The sequence below is a fragment of the Formica exsecta genome, unplaced genomic scaffold (genome assembly GCF_003651465.1).
Source record: "Formica exsecta isolate Colony F162 unplaced genomic scaffold, ASM365146v1 scaffold325, whole genome shotgun sequence".
Taxonomy (NCBI): Eukaryota; Metazoa; Arthropoda; class Insecta; order Hymenoptera; family Formicidae; genus Formica; species Formica exsecta.
In genome coordinates this window covers 49,665-71,516 of record NW_021850507.1, presented here as the reverse complement: position 1 = coordinate 71,516, position 21,852 = coordinate 49,665, and the positions used below count along the sequence as shown (strand labels likewise).

The 21,852-nt window shown below is 32.5% G+C and overlaps 1 protein-coding gene across 4 annotated transcripts in view; it reads right to left on the bottom strand.

Moving 5' to 3' along the window:
* Window positions 1-510: 510 nt before the first annotated feature.
* Window positions 511-21,852, bottom strand: part of LOC115238182 — a 44,940-nt gene continuing 23,598 nt past the window's right edge. The window contains exons 5-8 of one of the 4 annotated variants that reach the window (XR_003884453.1): window positions 15,079-15,269; window positions 14,832-14,852; window positions 6,490-6,955; window positions 511-949 (exon numbers count right to left, since the gene is read on the bottom strand). Coding sequence is in view for 3 of the 4 variants with exons in the window: in XM_029811782.1 (XP_029667642.1) it covers window positions 6,576-6,955; window positions 14,832-14,852; window positions 15,079-15,269 (592 nt within the window). In the remaining variant the exon portion in view is untranslated. Of the gene's footprint in view, window positions 950-5,769; window positions 6,956-14,831; window positions 14,853-15,078; window positions 15,270-21,852 lie in introns of those variants that run through there. The other 3 variants (XM_029811784.1, XM_029811782.1, XM_029811783.1) reach the window with 3 other exon arrangements.

Genomic DNA, 21,852 nt, shown 5'->3' with positions numbered 1-21,852 from the left:
TATATATATATAGAAATTAGCATCTGTACTATAAAAGTAATTGATGTCACTCAACATAATATCCAACTTTTAGTTTTATAACTTATTCTCGATTAAAAATATATATATTCCCGAATATTGTATTAGAAATGTAACTCAGATAAATGAAAATTAATCCCATATAGCACAGAACGTTGCAGCAACATTATAACATTGCCGCAATGTTACTACAATGTTGCAATGTTGCTGCAACGTTCTGTGCTGTATGGAAATATTCCTGCAAGAAATAAATTAAAACATAAACATAATATAAATACTATTATGTGTATGTGGCATTAGTTTAACCTAAATGGCGTTCAAATTATGTATTAAATACTAGAATTTTACAAAGAACATTAAGAAAGAATAAATAAAATATTAAAATAAGATACAAAACGCATAAAATTAAAAAAAGAATAGTCATATGTATTTTTAATATTTCGATCATCCAATACAATTTTTTTTTGTGTAAAATTCACTGAAATATATTATTTGTTAATTGTTAATTTGAGCACAAAATAGTTAAATTAAAATCGATACTGTTATATGGAACTGTAGAAACTTGTCTTTTTTAAATAATATATTTATATGAAAAAGTATACGAATGTAGTTTAATTCCTATATGATGTGTAATATGTAGTCAATTATATGTATCATTATGAAAAATTAAGTATATCAACTATAGTTTTTTCATTCAATGCTTTATTCTTTAAAAAGAAGTTTAATATTTTCATATGAAAATTATATATATGTATAAGATATATCACAATTATCCAGAATCAATTTGATACTCCTTGAAATATATTTTTAAATAAAAGAATCTCTCTAAATGTGAATTCAGTCATCTGCACTCATCCTTCATTAATACATACTAAAGGTTGCTATCAAGAGACATGGTAGTATCTCGCGCCAAGAAAGGACATGGAAAATCCTAAAAGATCCGAAATTTAATGAGACATCGTCCCGAAAGAGTTCAAAATTATTAATCTAATATCTAATTGCAAGAAGATTGCTTATAAAGCAATGTGGCTGTTCATTTTTCTTCTGAATAGCATTCCTTGATGTGACGTATAAAAAGTAAAAAGTAATGTGATGTGATTACTTGATCCAAAACTACCCAGATAGCCAAGAATGTTAAAATCACGTTTTGCCAAAGCTTTGCGACAAGGTGTGCTTTAATCACAAAATAGTCCTCTCTGCGAGATTTATCGTTTCTCACAATTTGTCACAGAAGTCCTGAATCACTCACCCCGTATAGAAAATTACCATAAATTTGCTATTATGCCATGCACAGCAAGGTTTGTTCTGATCTTGTTACAAATTTGCTATCATATCGTGCATGGCAAGGTTTGCCCTATTCTTGCCATAAATTTGCTGTCATCCCGTGCACAGCAAGGTTTGTCCTGTTCTTGCCACAAATTTGCTGTCATGCCGTGCACGGCAAGATTTGCTCTATTATTTGCGCAAAATGTGTATCACACTATTGCGACAAGCCTTGCCAGCAAAAGCTAAGCTTTTTGCGGACACACCTTGTCACAATTTTGCTGTAAAGGCATGCTCGGGTTTGCTGCAAACTTTGCGCAAAGTTTGCATCATTTTGCTTGCTGGGTATCCAGGATATATATATATATTAGCTTTACTTCTTTATAAGCAAACTTCCTGCAATATTTAAATTAGCTTAACAATTTTATACTTTGCATACGTTTATTAAAATAATAATAATTCTAAACTGCACACCTGCTTATTGCAAAATTCATTTTATATTAATTTACACACACATGCGTGCGCACACACATTATATATACAGGATGTCCTACAAAAGTGGCCACTCCTTTTTATCTTTTAAATTTAAACTAAAGAAGATAGATCATAACAAATATACAGGGTGTATCCTAAAAAGTGGGAAGTATTGCAATGGGGGATTCAGGACACAAAAATAAGAGAAAAAGTTCATATAAACATATATCCCATATAACCTTGTTTTAAATTATAGGTTGTTTTATTTTCCAATAGAGTTAAGATAGCATACTTGGATATCGGTTTGCTGTTTATGTACAAGATTTAAAGGACTTAAGGTCTTGTTAATTTGTAAACATAAACGCGTATTATTTGTGTTGTAAGTGATACGGTTCATATCTTGTGTTCAGTGAAGGTAAGGTATTCGTATCGTACGTTAGTACTATTAACGATAGAAGTACGTTTAAGTGAAAACTATGGTTTGGTCAAACAATGAAATGGCAGAGGTACATCTCATGTATGGATTAGCCGACGGTAATGCATTTCAAGTTAGAGGTAGTCATTTTGATCACTTTCTGACCGTAATTATCTTTTAATTCTGTTGAAAAATAAAACAAGCTATAACTTGAAAACACGGTCATATCGGACATATGTTTATATGAATTTTTTCTCTTCTTTTTGTGTCCTGAATCTCTCATTGCAATACTTGTCACTTTTTAGGATACACCCTGTATATCAAATTAAATGGTTCAAACTGAACTCTATTGTGAGCATAATGGTTGCTTTCAAAAGCTATTTGTGTTAACGAACGGAGAGGTATGCATAATTTTTTTATAATAATGTGAATATTTCGATATGACAAAAATTGTAGCACTGTTTGAAATGTATGATATAATGTAAATATTTTACATATTATACGAGTTTTATCGACTTGAAATATCGCGGGCGACGTCTATCTATTCATTTTTATACCAATCAATTGCTATAAAAAAATAATTACTTAATGAAAAAATACTTTATTATAGTGTTTTGAAAAGATCTCGAGATAAGCTATAAGAATATACAAAGAAAAATAGAGATTGCCATTAAAAAATTTTAAGTTGACCTTGAAGTTTGATCCCAAATTCAAGGCCAAGGTTACCATCAGGTGCCCCTTTTTGAACCCTGCAACTTTTGTATAAAACATTTTTTTTCTGTAACGTAACACTTCCAAGATTTTAAGGGGTCCCGGTCTTTTTTGGATACTCTGTATATAAAGTTCAATATCGTGTGTGTGCGCGTGTGCATGTGCGTGCGTGTGCGCTAGCGGGCGTGTTCGTGTGCGCGGGCGTGTTCGTGTGCGCGGGCGTGTTCGTGTGCGCGGGCGTGTTCGTGTGCGCGGGCGTGTTCGTGTGCGCGGGCGTGTTCGTGTGCGCGGGCGTGTTCGTGTGCGCGGGCGTGTTCGTGTGCGCGGGCGTGTCGTGTGCGCGGGCGTGTGCGTGCGCGCGGGCGTATCGTGTGCGCGGGCGTGTCGTGTGCGCGGACGTGTGTGTGTGTACGCGCGCGCGCGCGCGTGTGTTGTTATAATATGTATATAAATAACAGTATTATATAGTGTAGCATATACTTTCACCATTATACTAAAAGTAAGATAAATACATCATCTTTTCTTGATTATTATTATACAAGATGTCCTAAAACTACCGTATCTCCTCTTAATGGCAGATTCCTTAGATTTCCAAGACGAAAATCCTAATACAAAAATGTCGAGGCTATAATAGTTTTTAAACGGGAAGCGATTATATTTTACGAATGACAGGGCTGAGATTTTGTGCGCTCAGGCACGGCTAAATGACAAATGAAAAAAGTGCTTCTATGAATGGAGCGCCTTTTTTATGATATTAAGATTATCGTATAAATTTCCAATGTTATTATATGTTTTCCCGCTTCTTTATGCATTGCATTAGTATATTCTTTTTACGAATAATGGATGCAAGAACTAATCTTAAAAATGATTCAAGTAAAAATTTGCGACATGTTTCAACTTTAGCTGTCAAAGTGGTCGATCAATGTTACTATAAAGATGTCTACTATTTCGCCGTGCCTGAGCGCGCGAAATCTCAGCTCTGTCATTCATAAAATATAATCGCTTCCCGTTTAAAAATTATTATAGCCTCGACATTGTTGTATTAGGATTTTCATCTTGAAATGTTCTAAAGAATCTGCCATTAAGAGGAGATACGATAGTTTTAGGACACCCTGTATATATGTATATAAAACTAAAGAAAAGGTATAATATTATACTTTTAAAAAATCCTTTTTCTTTTAAATTAAAAAAAGCCATATCTACGCGTCTGTCTAGAAAACTGTTATGCAAAAAAAATGTTCTTTAATGTACGAGTACATTTTGTCCCTCCAAAAATGTATGGTAAATCCAATTATGACTTTGCAGCAGATTCCTATCTATTGCGTCCGCAATTACTTTCTACCAGCATAAGCTGCTAGCACAATGTAAAAGCAAAATTGCAACAAAAATCGAGCATTATTTGCTGTCACGATGATGTGGCAGCAAATATGCAGGAAATATCGAGCAGAGTCTGCCGTATCCGAAATCAACGGTAGAAAAACGATAAAAATCAATGTGCAGTAAAAATCATGAAAAACGCAGCAAAAATGCAGCATGAGCAGCTATCACAAACTAAATATTACAAATATTATGGCATAAATGTTACGATAGTCGCGCTGATAAGTCGCCAGTTATTTGTAATTTTTACAATCATAAATTTAGTATGTATATGTATAATGTAACACACATGTTATATCGTATAATTATGTTCTATACAATATAAATGATTGGCATATACATATAGTTATATAATTAATAATAATTAAATTTTAATAATCATCAGTTTAGAATATTCTGAATTCTCTGTTCGAAAATCGTATCAGAAATTAATAAACTGATAGACATAAATACTACACATTTTTAATTCTGTTAGCCGCATTTTGCAGTTTTTATACTTGCCCGTGACAGAAACTTAAATATGATATATATATATATATATGTCATATAGCGGTAAACGAAAGAATTATAATTCGATATCATATAATTCGAATAACATATCTTAATATTGCTGTGATTCTGCCATTATTTTATGTCAACAGAGCATGCTGTGCTTCTGCTATGTTTTTGCTGTTATCTTTTAAGATGGCAACACATGCTTAATTTTTGCAGCATTTCTGCCGTCATGTCGTGCTTGAACTCGATTTCAGACGATATTCTGCCGAAATAGCATGATGCCATTATGTTCAATTTTTATTTAGTTTCTGTTGATATATTGTGCCAATACGCAATGCTTAAAATCTTTTTTATGTCAAAAACTTCTGCTTAAATTTTGCAGCACTTTTTGTGGCATATCATGACGCAAAGACTGCTTATATTTTCTGCTACATTTCTGCTGGCACTAACTATGAGACGGCAGATCATGCGCGGCTGCTACCGAAGTTCTGCCGACATAATATGGCCGTGTTCCGATATTCACTGCCAGTACTGAAAATCTATAGTATATGTGACGTAAACTATAGATTTTCAGTACTGGCAGTGAATATCGGAACACGACCTATCGTAGCGCATAATTTGCAATACATGATCTTGGCAGACTTGGCTTTTACATGCTTTTATTTTATACTAGCAAAATTATGCTGCGTACTTTTTATTACGATTTTATCCCTTAAATTTAAAAAAAAAACGTAAAAAAATATGTGTTTTTTATATATTTTTGTGTTCAATAATATATTTCAAGGAGAATCGGTTCAGGACAGTTGTGACATATCCCTTGTTAATCAATAAATTTAATAATCTTAAATAAAATAATTTTTTCCATAAGTTATGTGTTACAAGTATTAAGTTCTATTAAAATATAGTTCATTGATTCGGAAATAGTCACTTATTGAGGCAATTTTTATCGTCGATAAACTTGAGAAGCTTGATTCGTACTTAATGCAATGATTATAAAATTATATGCTTTTATTTTATACTGGCAAGTTTATGCTACGTACTTTTTATTATGATTTTTTGCGAAGCTTTAATTATGAAGAAAAGATGGTATTCATCCTTTAGACCATTAATACATACAACCTTTGGTTACATAAGAACATTAATATTAATTATTATGTTATAATACAAGTCTCATAGCACACACGCACGCATGTCCACACGTAGGCGCATGTATACGCACATACATACCTGTATTTAAAAAAAAACTATTCTACTAGTCTTTAATTAATTGGCATTTCATGGCATATGGCCTTAAGATATAATGGATGAGTCATAATCAGTTTTATATTAAAATGTGAAATGTAATTCGGTTGTTATTTTACATTTACTTAATTTATCGTATGACTCTTCTTTAAACAAATATAAATTACATAGACTAATTTTAATATCGCGACAGTAATTGAAAATAATGATTTATATTTTTCCATGATATAAAAATGGTGACAAGTTTTGTGCAACATAATTTTGTGCTATAATTGCATATATCGAGTAATTAATTTTATCGAATTTAAAAGCGAATTAGTTACAAAATCGAGTACAATCAACCAGTTGCAAAAGAAAAAATTTTCATACAGTTATGATAAGCATATGAAATTTTTACGAAATAATATTTCTTTTTCAGTTTTAAAGCATATTTGAATTTTTTAAATCAAAATGTTAGAGAATTATCAAGAATACAATGTTTAAAAGGAGATTACCATGAGACACATTCTTTGCATTATCTCCGATATGCCAATACATTAAATATGAAAATGATTGTATTCCTTTTATCAATGGACGGATTTTACGTATGACTTGATTGGGTTCCTCCCATCCGCTGTTGCATCATAGTCAAAAGTAATTCGGAATACTGCTGCATCATATTAACTACCTTGCCCTGATCCTGACCTGCGAGTAATTCTTGAAACTTCGCAGTCGCCTCGTTAGTGATGATACTCTTGCTACTTCCGTCGTTATGACTCTCATTACCAGCGATGACCAATCTTAAAGTACGCATAGTTTCGTTAACAGATGATTCCAGTCCTCGTAGCATCGTGTCCCTATCGATTGCTTCTGTAGAGGAGTCATCATCATTGTCTATCGTCAAACGTTTGTATAGTTGCACAACATTATCTGCAGTTCGCATGAGTTCGTCCGCGATCGTATTACACAATTGCGTGGACACTGTGAAAATTCATATCAATATTAGGTATATATTATAAATTTAACAGAATAAAGTATGATAGTGTAAATGACATATCATGCAGCGGACAAGTTACATTGCTTCTAAAATCCGTATGAGATCATGCTATTATAATTGATATCTATATATCGAGTCATGTAATTTTCTAATAACGAATTTTTAAGATCTATTAATGATTTAAAGAAATATTATTTTGAGTTTTTGAATGATGTACCTATGATTTCTCATGGTGTAATAATCAAAACTATCAAAATCACAAATACAAAACGTATGGTACAAATTTATATGTATACAGGGGTTGGGATACTTGAAATTATTACTTTAATTTACATCAATATTATTAACTACAGAAAAATGGATTAAATTAAAATTTTATATAGTTTTAAGAAAAATATAAAATGGATGACATTAACTTTTTTTAGATGAGGACGTTTCGGAGATTTAAAGGTGACTTTTAAATTTTTAAATAAAAATATGGATTTTTTAAATGATATAATCGTACTATATATTTTTTATCATGGATTGTTATGATCAGACTTTGATGATTGTTTGCAGGAAAAACAAAATGACAAGAAGAAGAAAGCATCACTCTTTTACTAATGTTAACTTCATTCACAGAAAATAACCCAATAGACACTATTATATTAATGTATGACTATTATATGAATACAACTTAATATTATCGATAATATTGCATAAACGTTATCGGTAAGCCACTGGTTTGAGTCAAACATATAATAAAATAAATTATATTTAATTCATAAAATTCGAGATTAAATTTATATAAAAATGAAATTCCGATTTTTCGTTTCTAATAGACAGTAAAAAATGGGAAAATTTTAATTTAACCGCCCAATTTCAAATAATCTGTTTGTGTTCTGAATCTTCTGTTAGGACTGTATTAGAAATTAAATTAACACAAAAAAGATATTATACTTTGGATCTTATGTTAGCAACTGCCCTTTGTAGGCTTTATATGTATTTGTGGCGGAAACTTGAATACAAGATTGCCCGGTTTCGCCACGTAGCGGCAAGTAAAAGAACACGTATGTAACAATATTATATATTATAATAATATAGGCTGCGTTCCGATATATTCATTGCCAGTAGTGAAAATCTATAGTATACGTGACGTAAACTATAAATTTTTTGTACTGGCAGTGAATATCGGAACGCAGCCATAGTATATAGTATATTGTAATATATTGTAATAAAATTTTATTACAGTATTGTTGTGTGTAATGTTGCGTATGGTATATTACAGTATGGTATATTTTATATCATCTATTTTGTTTTCTTTAAGATGGCATACCCGTTTAAAACCTCGAAAAATGACTACATTTTTTAGATTTTTTGCAGCGCAAAGACTTGATAAAAATTTTTAATTTTTTACAATATTAATACAATATTATTAACTACTTAAATAAAAATTTTCAGCTTAAAAAAGTTTTTTTTTAGGAGTTATTCAAATATTTGCAGATTTATGTTATCATGCACGGTGTGCATGAAAATTCGGGCTACGTTTGACAGATTGACTTCAAATTTTACATACGAGTTTCTAATAAGATTCCGCATCTGCCAACGAAGCCTTTTTTAAATCCGATTCCCTATTTTTTTGTTATAAAAAAAAGATGGACTTTTTAAAAAAAAAACCGATTTTTTTTCAACACGCCGCCATTTTTTTATTTTTTGTAATTTTGGAAAAATGCTTGGATAGCAGATAGATATTATAATGTTTAATAAGAAAAAACTTGGATTTTTGATTTCGGATATGATCTACAAACATTTTCATGCATATCGTGCAGCCATCTAAAATTTGGAGGAGCTCTGTAAATATCCCCTAACTTTAAAAAAAAATTTTTTTTAAGTTAATAACACTGGTCGACAAAATAAGAATTTTTTTTTTGCCTTAAGTTCTACCAAGTCATCTCTGGTAGATTTTTTAGCGCTGATTACGAATCTGGTTGTAAAAATGGCGTATCACGTCAAGTTTTTGAGAAAACCTCAGTCAAAATTGCTAAAATAAGCGTTTTTGATACTTTGGAGTGAGTTATATCTTTCAATGGAGACGTGCTATAGACGGCAGCGACAGCTCAAAATAAAGCTCAAGACTTATACTTTATGCTAAAAATGCCAGAAGTCCCAGACAGGAAATGCTTTCCTGAAAAAAAGTGGTCGAAACATAAGAAACATCTATCGCAGTGTCCCCCAGTCATACGTCTTCAATTGTCCATTACTAAAATTTTTTAAAATCATTCTAATCATGAAAGTCGGTATGTATATACATTTGCCTGATCATTTATCACGAATTACGTGTTAAAATTTTAAAATTAAAAATGGAAGATCCAAAATGGCGGATCAAATTTTTGAAAAATTATTCAAATCATGAGTATGTGTAGATTTTTGTGGTTGCTATCAGTTAAGAACAAAATTAGAGTAGTTCTTGGTTACTTTTGTTACTAAAAAAAAATTTAGTAACGGACAATTGAAGACGTATGACTGGAAAACATTGCAATAGATATTTCTTATGTTTCGACCACTTTTTTTCAGGAAAATCTTTCCTGCCTGGGACTTCTGACATTTTTATCATAAAGTATAAGTCTGGAGCTTTATTTTGAGTTGTCGCTATCGTCTGTAGCACGTCCCCATCGGAAGATACAATTCACGTAAAAGTATCAAAAACGCCTATTTTAGCAACTTTGACTAAAGTTTTCTCAAAAACTTGACGTGATACACCATTTTTACAGCCAGATTTGTAATCAGCGCTAAAAAATCTATCAGAAATGACTTGGTAGAACTTAAGGCAAATTTGATGTTGAACAGTGTAATTTTTATTTAAGTAGTTAATAATATTGTATTAAAGTAGTTATTAATATCGTAAAAAAATTAAAAATTTTTATCAAGTCGTTGCGCTGCAAAAAAATGTAGAAAACATACTCATTTTTCGAGATTTCAAACGGGTATGCCCCCTTAAAAGCATGCAACTAATTTGATACATTTTAAACTGTGAATATAGGCTCTTAAGATCAATACTAATTAATGTACAAATGGCAATTTAGAGCCAGTGCTGTTTTCGGAGCGCATACTTTATTAGTTATAAATTAGACATTTGTCATATTTTAAACTATAGTTTCGGGCTGATTGGCCCGACTTTACTCAATAATAACTCCTTTATTAAGAGTTATAAAAAAAATGGTTCAGGACTTTTCGACTCAGTTTTTGGTAAGGAATAACTCTATGTACTTAGTGGGCGCTCGTTGCGTGTCATCCTGTATATGAAGAATGTTTCGAACATTTAATATCTATACAGAGTGTCACTAGAAATTGCCTTCTAAGATATTTTCATAAATAATGATTTTACACAAAAACGTTTCAGACAAAAGTTAAAGAATTACATACCTTTGACAGGTCTAAAACTAGAAATAAATGAATTTGTATTGTAGGTAAAATTACGTTTTATTAAAAAATGAAAATACGTATCTTTTGTAGAATAGTCTTTTGAGAATATCTCCCTATTTCAATTAAAAATATCAAAAATTGTGATTCTAGCAGTTGTTTTCTCAAACGGTGTTTGTAAAAACGGCGATACTAGAGATACCTCCGCCCCCTGTCATCTGAAACAAAAAACAAAAATTTTCCGTTAAACTAGATGAATAAAACTAGTACTTGTCAGAGCCGATTTTGAAAATATTGATTTTTTGAAAAATGGCAGCGATTGGTAGTGATAAATGCGGTTTTGATCTATAAATCAACTAACAAGGAACCTTCGGCAACGCAAAAATTCAAAAAAATCTGAAACTTTGTATAATTATAGAGTAGTAGTCCCTAATAACGAAACGATTTTTTGTTGGTGCTAAAAATCGGTTTCAGGGGTGAAAACAACCCTTTAAAAAAAAATACTCTATAATTATGCAAAGTTTCAGATTTTTTTGAATTTTCGCGTTGCCGAAGGTTCCTTGTAAGCCATAAATAAAAAAAATCCTATGACAAGTACTAGTTTTACTCATCTAGTTTAACGGAAAATTTTTGTTTTTTGTTTCAGATGAGAGAGAGCGGAGGTATCTCTGGTATCGCAAATGCTGTTTTTACAAATCCCGTACGGGAAAATAGCTGCCACTAAATATCAATTTTTGATATTTTTTATTGAAATTTTGGGGAGGTAGTCTCAAAAGACTACTGTACAAGACATGTATTTTCATTTTTTAATAAAACATAATTTTATCCACAATAAAAATTTTTAATTTCGACCTAGTTTTAGGCCTGTCAAAGGTCTGTAACTCTAAATAATTTTAAAAGAGCTACATTTTAATTATCTTAGTTTTTTTTAGGTGGAAGCGCCAAAAAGTTTTAAAAGTCATCTCAAATTTTTTCAATGGGAAGCTCTATTTTTAATCAATGATAATTGTAGAAGATGAGAAGACAAATCCAACGATTTATAACACTTTGATCGTGGAGTGACCTTAAAATGCAACAACATTGTAGCAACGTTTCGCAATGTATATACAAAATTCTATTATTACATTGAAATATTTATGTTTCTGCAACCTTTCTATGCTGTATGGGTTATGATGTATTGAGAATATGCTATAAACTATATATAGCATAAGCTAAAGAATTTATTAATGTAGATTTTATCGTGTCATCGCACATAGTTTGGATTTTAGAGGACTTATTACTTATTTTTCGGTACGATAAATATTTATATCATCTCATAAAAGAATTTATTTTTTTTTTTAATAGTTAAAGCCATTATAAATTTGATTTTTATTGTACTGAGATTATGATTTTCTCCTTCTAATTATGGGTCATTTAGAGGATATCAATAAGAAAAATAAAAAAAAACCAATTTATCATTCAATTATTATTTATATTAGTGTTCCATAACATGATCCATAACCAAAGAAAAATCATATAATTTCAGTTCAAAAATTAAATTTGAGAAATTAGATTGAAGAAAAGATAAAAATAATTCTTTTTTATACGAGGTGATGAATATTTATCGTACCGAGAAGTAAATAAAATTATAGATTTAGCGAAAGATATCTTGCAAAATCCAAGCCAAGTGCGATGGTGATAAGATCCATAAATAAGATCGATAAATACTTTTTTATTGAAGATATTTAGTTTTCCCACTCATATCTACAAACAATGCAGATGCAATATCTCGTGAGTGACTATTAAAAATCTCACTTTATTGTACATTATTGAATTTGTCATAACATACCTTACAAAATTGTAATAACAAAAATATTTATTATATATTAATATATTATTTCATTTAAATAAATAATGTTGTCATGGACAAAAATAATTTAAAAATTTCATTAAAACAAATAACTTAAAATTTTCTTTATATATAACTCTATTATTAGAAAATAACTGAATGTATACAGGGTGTCCTAAAACTATCATATTTCCTCTTAATGGCAGATTTCTTAGAACATTTCAAGACGAAAATCCTAATGTAAAAATGTCGATACTATAATAGTTTTTAAACGGGAAGCGATTATATTTTAGGAATAACAGGACTGAGATCTCGCGCACTCAGGCACGGCGAAATAACAAGTGAAAAAAGTGCTTTTATGAATGGGGCGCCTTTTTTATGATATTATGATTATCGTATAAAGCATTGTCATTATATGTTTTCCCGCTTTTCTACGCATTGCATTAGTATATTCTTTTTACGAATAATGAATAAAAACTAATCTTAAAAATGATTCAAGTAAAAATTTGCGATTTGTTTCAATTTCAGCTATCAAAGTGGTCGATCAATGTTACCATGAAGATGTCTACTATTTCGCCATGCCTGAGCGCGCGAAATCTCAGCCCTGTCATTCGTGAAATATAATCGCTTCCCATTTAAAAACTATTATAGCCTCGACATTTTTGTATTAGGATTTTCCTCTTGAAATGTTCTAAAGAATCTGCCATTAAGAGGAAATACGGTAGTTTTAGAACACCCTGTATAAACAACATATATATTATACAGAATGTCCAGTAATAATCGTATCATCTCTCGTGTAGATAGAGCCGCAGGTAGAGCGGGTTAAACCGAGAAGAAAAGTCCTTCATCATTTTGCGATTTTCGCAATTATTGAGAAATTTATTCTAAAAAATCGACCAATTCGAATATAAGCGATTATAAACCAGCGGCGAGAAAGCCCATTGGTATGCGGTCGCTAAACCCGCGACAAACCTTTGGGAGGAGCGTTCTACAAATAACATTGAGCTCTATACATATACAGAATGGAGTGAGCCGTGAAGGAATGGGAGCGGCCCAACTTTGAGGAACAGACAGTTATGTCGTATAGATATCCGTTTCCTTGTTATGACATTTCTGATTAGCTAATGTAAAAAACTCATTACGTAAAATCCTTTCCAAAAACATTATTCAAAAAATTCTTAAACACTTTTAAATTATATGACCATCTTCTGAATTGAACAATAATCTATCTTATAATTTTTTTGATGGCTTTTCTATTTTTATTATTATCGTAAAAACACACACGCATAGACACTCATACATTCATCCCAAAAGAGAGGTTTTGGACTCAGAAAACACTGAAAAAATGAGAAACCTCGAAATTCATCTCTATTAAGCTAGCAAGACCAAATCAGCAGAATCAAATTGGACTTATCGGATTATTTAATACCCATTTTGTACTAATTTGTACCACTAATAATAATTTTATACTTTGTGCCATTTCCAAAAAAAACCGTGACGCTGCTACCATCAAATTAAGCTAGCAGGACCATACTAAAACAAAACAAAAAGATAAAAATAAGACCAGAAATCGAAAGGGCTGAATTTGTACTATTTTGTACCACCCAAACAAACTTAATATATTTATCCCTTCTGCTTAAAACAACCCCTAATTGAATTCAGCCCTATTAAACGCAAAAGTAAAGTATTCTTTCCTATCAGTAGAACCAATCGTTACTTATATATTCGATGCAGCATAATTTGTACCGTCAAAATGTGAAGTTTCAGATTTCGTATCCCCGCCGCTTAATAAAGGTTCGGAATTCTTATCTTTACCGGTGACACGCACGCACAGAAGATTAGATATCTGTCACATCCACATCGTTGAGCTTGGCAATAAGTGACGCCAAAAACGGGTTATGGAAGTTTTTGGTTAAGTAACTTTTAAACTAATAAACAAATCGAAAAATGTTTTTTAAACAAAAGAATTCGAAGAATAAAATGTTCATCTATTTAAAAAAATATTGATTAATTTTTAAAAATCAAGTTAAAATAGTTTTGAAAATCATTATCTATAGAATGTTCAATGTTCACTACATTGTGTGCCTTCAAAACACTAAAACTTTTTTAAAACTTTTTTTTGTATAATTCTTAGTTTTTCAGATATTTGAATATTACTTTGAAAATGGAACATCCTATATACACACACCCCCATATATACATAATATGTACAAAATTAATAATACATATAAAAACATTTTATTTTTTATTATTTTATCTCAATGATCTAAAAATAAACTAACTATATGTGTAAATATCTAGATAATATATAATAAATAACTATAAAAATATAAAATTAAAAACTATTATATAAGAATATTCAATAATGTATAAATAATTAAAAAAAAAAATCTTTGCTAAACAATACAATAATAAAAAGAATATTTTGAATAAAAGCGTATATTTGTTTCTCTAATCAAATATTGTATTCATAAAATTGAATTGCACATGCAGCATTTATATATAGCTGTCTGTTTAATAAACTAATATGAACTTGACAGTATTTTCCTATCATAGCATGATCACTTACAAATTTTGAATACAGTGAAATTATATTCGTGGCACATCATTTTTAATAGGCGTCTTTAGATTACCTAATGTTTTATCCATGCCTACTGCAAGAATAAAATTGATATTAGATATCGGTGTATAGTCTATTAATTAAAGGAGAACCAAATACCAATTATTCACCAAATCTGCAGTAATACGAATACCAAATTGCGGAAAAAAATCATTTTCTGGTATTATTGTTCCAGTAATCTTGCATGTTTATACTTTTGCATGATGATGAAAAAATGAGTGATTATTATACGTTTATAATAATAAATTTTATATACTCACATTCGGCACTAGCTACATCGATAGTACGATCAGTATCTTTGACTGGTAACTCGTGTGGACTAGGCTCCAGCTGATTTCTATTTGTTGCGGATATTTTGCTTCCATTTTGTTCGATTACACTAGCACTACCCCGACCATTTGATGTAATTGTCGACCCAGATCTTCTCATTGTTGCGCTGGGCAAACTTAAACTAATCAAGATAGATCATATTTTATAGTTGCTAATATATTATTATTGTAGTTTAATATGTATAAATATGTATAAACATGTATAATATAAATTGAGTGTTTGAAACTGAGTGGATGAATGAACTGTCCGTTTATTGAAAACAAAAGAGATCGAAGTTTCCATATAAATTTAATTTAATTCACAACCGTCATATTATATTGGCAAGCCGTGCTATCAGAAACTAATCTTGATAAATAAACAGCACATCGAAATTTGTGGCTAAATCATGATTGGATTTGCTAGCAATACGCCATCAGTATATCAGCAAACTCAATCATGATTACTCAGTAGCAGATTTCGGTTTCCTCATTAAAGTCGATTCAGACTATACGGCACGGATCGTAACGTATCGGCAACAGCGTACACCGGCACCGGCACGACAAAATGTGTATGTTCGGATTGTTTCGGCAATCGTCCGTCAATTGATGGTTGATGTTTAGCAGTCACAATGGATGGATCATCAAAGATAGATAAAAAATGTTTAAAAAGAATCTTAAAAAATTTTCAACTACCGTCTCTCACGCATACGAAGAGAAAAAAAACATTTTTTCGGAAAACATGTTCGGAATACTGTGCCAAAAATTTCAGCTTTACAATCGAAGGCTTAAGTTAAAACCAGAAAATGCAAATAAAATCATTTTGACTACGTACATTTTGCATATATATCTCCGAGACTACAGTATTAATGTACAAGATCATGCGCATAATTATAGTTCTGACACTAGTTTGACAGAATTTTTTATCACAGAACACGACCACGTTGAATGGCAAGATACAATAAATTAAAAACTATTTTGTAAAACTTCATATAAAACTCATAAGATGCTCATAAAACTTCACATTCCCAATTAATTTTTCTTGGTCCATCTTCTGCTGCATCCGTTTTTTGCTGTTTACTGATTCACACTGACAGACAAGCATCGATAACGTACCGTCAAAACATTCTTTGCGAGAATATCGGCCAGTGCCTGAACGTCCCGTTGACGGAACATGCCGGTCGGTGCCGATTAGTGTAGACAGTCTTATTTAAAATGCATCATGCCGGTGCGTTTAGTTGCCGTTACGGTCCGTGCCGTATAGTCTGAATCGATCTTTAAGCTTAGTTTCTGGCAACACAATTTGCCAATATAATGTGATGGTAGAAATGCAACAAAAATATCGAGTGGGGTCTCAGTAAGCAAGAAACGTTAAACAAATATTTTGAAACATTGATTTTATATGCATTTTATGCATTATTCTAAACATAATGTTTTATAAATATTTTCACAATGTTACCTAATAACATAGAACTATCAATTATTTATAAAATGTTTAAAAAATATTATCTCAAATATTGTTTGAATGTTAATATTTGAACCTGTTTAACACGTTTATATAATATGATATATAATCAAGAGACATGATAGTGTCTCGCGCCAAGTCACGCGAAGCAAAGATCGCGCGCAGCAACGCCGAGACGCACCATATGCGCGAGTCGGCCAGTTGAGAGTATCTGAGATTATCAGTTCTCGTATAACTGCTAAACGGATTGATTTCTTACTAGGCTTAATCAACAACTTGAGTTTGAATTATATCAAGAAAGTATTTTTATTTTTGCTCTATATGTACTATAAGCAGAGAAATTACGATGCGAAGTCCCAATGTAGTAGATTTTATTACATTTTTTGGTCGTCATCAACGACCCTTCCAAAATGTACGGTTACGCTTTCGACACGAGATGGCGCTAGCGGCTATACAGCGTTAGCAATTATTCTTTCTCTTTCGCTATCTCTCTCTCGTTCTTTCCTGCTTTCTTTCTCTTTCTCTCTTTTTGCTTCCTCATAGAGGAAGCTTTGTTTCCGTGACAAAATATTTTTTCGAATTTTCTATGCTAATGTGTTTAGAATGTTCGAAAACATCGAAAAATCATATTCCTATAAAATGTCTGTATGTATGTATGTATGTATGTATGTACGCAATATATATTATACAATCTTTAACTTCCGCAATTTTTGAGATACCGGGATAAATTTTTTAAAATGAATAGAATCTCATTAAAAGATGTTTGGTATTGAATTTGGTGAAGATCGGTGAAAGGATTCATATTTGATAAAATCTTTAATTTTTTGAAAAATGTCTGAACATCCTGCAACTTTCGCAAATTTTGAGATATCGGGTTAAATTTTTTTACATAAGGGTTCACTTTTTATAAAATTTTGAATTTTTTGGGAAATGTCTGTACACGCTCTAACTTTCGCAAATTTCCTCTGTGAGCAAGCCAAATTTGCACAAACCTGCTCGCTTTAAGGAGCTTAAACTTTGTGAGTGAAATAAAATGATGAGAAAGCAAAGTGCAAGTTTCTAATTTATACAATTTTCATCTTGTTTTCGCTTATTACGCATTTGTGCATATGCGTGCGTATATACGCGCTTAAAGATGAGTAAGAATAATAATGCTGTTATATATACAGGGTGAACTATTTTAATCAATCCACTGGAATATCTCGAAAACAAGAAGTTTTTCAAAAAAATGTTTCAGACAAAAGTTTTATGGTATCGAAGGAGAAAGATGATGATATTTCCAATTTAATTGTTGATGGCACCACTTTAGATATTTCATCATGGCGGCCATTTTTTAAAATGGAAGTAGATTTTTTTCTCGAGATAAAAGTTGCAGCTAACACTGAGACGAATACAATGGTTTTTTGTTTTTTAAAATTGGATCATTTTTCACTGAGTTACAGTGTTCCAAAGTTTATTATTTAAATAAAAAGCTTCCACCCCCCTATACAGTGTGCGTATTTTGTGAGTCCAAACCGCCCTCCACCTCTGTGCGTGTGTGTGTGTTGTTCCTATCCATTATCTGAACTGATTCTGTTTAATGGTCCACCAGCTCCAGACCGATTGACACGCATTTCCCCGTGCTTAGTGTTACCTAGGATGAACGACGTGGATGTGGCGGGGCTTTCATCCCTTTGAGGTGCTTGATTTACGTGAGTCCCCTTGCCTCCCACGATTCAGGGTACTTGATTTACGTGAGTCCCCATGCCTCTCACGATTCGGGTTGCTTGATTAACGGGAGTCACATCTCCTTTCACAAATTTACCAACCTTTCTATCGAAGAAACTGTTCGAAATTATCTCGGTTGGCTAGAATACATAACGCCGATCTATCTTGGAAATGTCTGACCGTTTTGAGTAAGACAGCGCACGGTATATTCCTGCAACTTACTCGTATTCTTCCTATCATATTTTCTCTGATTGTAGGCGCATGCTCATAGACGACATTTTTTATATACCCCCATAAAAAGGAGTTGGGTGAAGTCATATCAGGAGATTGTGGAGGCCATGCGACGGGTTCACGTCGTCCAATCCACCTATCATTGTACTTCCGATCTAGATAATCTCTCACTATTGTCGCATAATGAGGTGGCACCTCGTCCAGTTGTATCCACATTCTCTGTCGTGTGTCCAAATCAACGTCTTCAAGTAGTTGTGATAAATGATCCCTGAGAAGTTCCAGAAAATTCTCTCTATTATCTACATTTCCATCGAAGAAATGAGGACCAATCAAGTAACCATTTATAATCCCACACCAAACATTTATACTTTACCGATGCTGATTATCTACTTATCTATGCCAAATAGGGTTAACATTCGACCAATAGTGACAATTCTGTGTATTCAATTCATCATTATTTTTGAACGTCGATTCATCAGAGAACATAACATAATAGAAGAAATTCGGGTCAGCTCTGATTATTTGTTGTGCTCAATGACAAAATTGTACACGCAACTGCATATGACTGTTGACTAAGAGCATGTGTTAACGTGATATGGTAAGGACGGTACTTCACTTCCTTCAAAATTCTCAAGATCGTTGTATTCGGTATACGAATTTCTCTATAATGCCATAACCCGACTATTTGAATGAGGATTAAGATGAATAGCTGCCAAGATAACGAGCACACACACATCGTCTTCATTATGCTCACGATGTTTTCTTTGGCGTCTCAAATAGCCTTGGCAAGGTCTTTCTTCAAGGTTCCGGATTACGGGTGTTCTCTTTCGAGATAACGATTCCGGTAAACTCGCAAAGCTTCACGATAATTTCGTTGATATTCTCCAAGAACAAGGAGAATATCAACAATCTCCGAGGGAGTATAATCAATCATGAGTGGACGTAAGCCCCTAAGCAATGAAGTTTGATACTGATCAACAATGAAAAAGATTCTCGTAATCCCGTAAACCCGAATCAGTCCGTAATCCAAAACCTTGAAGGAAGAACTCGCCAAGGCTATTTAAGGCGCCAAAGAGAACATCGTGAGTTTATGAGTTAGTGATTACGAGAAAAAAGCAATGAAGTTTGATACTGATCAACAATGGACAACCGTTACATTACATGTTATTCCCATGTTATATAGCAGTTATATTCTGTGTTTGCTGGGAAGATTCTCGTAATCCCGTAAACCCGAATCAGTCCGTAATCCGGAACCTTGAAGGAAGAACTCGCCAAGGCTATTTAAGGCGCCAAAGAGAACATCGTGAGCATAATGAAGACGATGTGTGTGTGCTCGTTATCTTGGCAGCTATTCATCTTAATCCTCATTCAAATAGTCGGGTTATGGCTAGAGAAATTGGTATACCGAAAACAACGATCTTGAGAATTTTAAAGGAAGTGAAGTACCGTCCTTACCATATCACGTTAAGACATGCTCTTAGTCAACAGTCATATGCAGTTGCGTGTACAATTTTGTCATTGAGCACAACAAATAATCAGAGCTGACCCGAATTTCTTCTATTATGTTATGTTCTCTGATGAATCGACGTTCAAAAATAATGATGAATTGAATACACATAATTGTCACTATTGGTCGAATGTTAACCCTATTTGGCATAGATAAGTAGATAATCAGCATCGAGAGTATAAATATTTGGTGTGGGATTATAAATGGTTACTTGATTGGTCCTCATTTCTTCGATGGAAATGTAGATAATAGAGAGAATTTTCTGGAACTTCTCAGGGATCATTTATCACAACTACTTGAAGACTTGATTTGGACACACGGCAGAGAATGTGGATACAACTGGACGAGGTGCCACCTCATTATGCGGCAATAGTGAGAGATTATGTAGATCGGAAGTACAATAATAGGTGGATTGGACGACGTGAACCCGTCGCATGGCCTCCACAATCTCCTGATATGACTTCACCCAACTCCTTTTTATGGGGGTATATAAAAAATGTCGTCTATGAGCATGCGCCTACAATCAGAGAAAATATGATAGGAAGAATACGAGTAAGTTGCAGGAATATACCGTGCGCTGTCTTACTCAAAACGGTCAGACATTTCCAAGATAGATCGGCGTTATGTATTCTAGCCAACCGAGATAATTTCGAACAGTTTCTTCGATAGAAAGGTTGGTAAATTTGTGAAAGGAGATGTGACTCCCGTTAATCAAGCAACCCGAATCGTGAGAGACAAGGGGATTACGTAAATCAAGTACCCTGAATCGTGAGAGGCAAGGGGACTCACGTAAATCAAGCACCCCGAATCGTGAGAGGCAAAGAGATTCACGTAAATCAAGCATCTCAAAGGGATGAAGACCCCACATCCACGTCGTTCATCCTGGGTAACGCTAAGCACGGAGAAATGCGTGTCAATCGGTCTGAAGCTGGTAAACCATCAAACAGAATCAGTTCAGATAATGGATAGGAACAACACACGCACAGAGGTGGAGGGCGGTTTCGAGTCACAAAATACGCACACTGTATAGGGATGGAAGCTTTTTACTTAAATTATAAACTTTGGAACACTGTAACTCAGCGAAAAATGATACAATTTCAAAAAACAAAAAACCGTTGTATTTGTCTCATTGTCAGCTACAACTTTTATCTCGAGAAAAAAATCGACTTCTATTTAAAAAAATAGCCACCATGAGGAAATCTCTAAAGTGGCGCAATCTACAATTAAATTGATAATATCATCATCTTTCCCCCTCGAGGCCATAAAACTTTTGTCTCAAACATTTTTTTTTGAAAAACTTCTTTTCGAGATATTCGTGGATTGATTAAAATAGTCCACCCTATATATACAATATATGTATACAGGGTGTGTGGTAATTTTTGACACACCCGAAGTGTTAAGATAGATTGGCTCAAACTGAGTCGAAAAGTCCTGAACCATTTTTTTTGATAACGCTTAATAAAAGAGTTATTATTAAGTAAAGTCTGGTCAATCAGCGCCAACATTTAGCCGGGCGCATGTCGGTGAGCCGCGCGCCGTGAAGTGTGCGCTGCCGCATACTACCAGGCCAATGTGGTCGATGTTTTCTTAAATGGAACTCCCCATTTTTTATTACATATTCTTATAGCTTATCCCGAGAGCTTTCCAAAACACTATAATAAAGTATTTTTTTATTAAGTACTTTTTGAGTTATTTTATATTTTAATCTGACATATTTTGATATAAAAAATAAAATATCTCGTAAAATATTTAGTTTTCGATAATCTTACCGTAACACTTTTATGTACAGAATAATGAGACAAATCAATTAGTAAAAAAA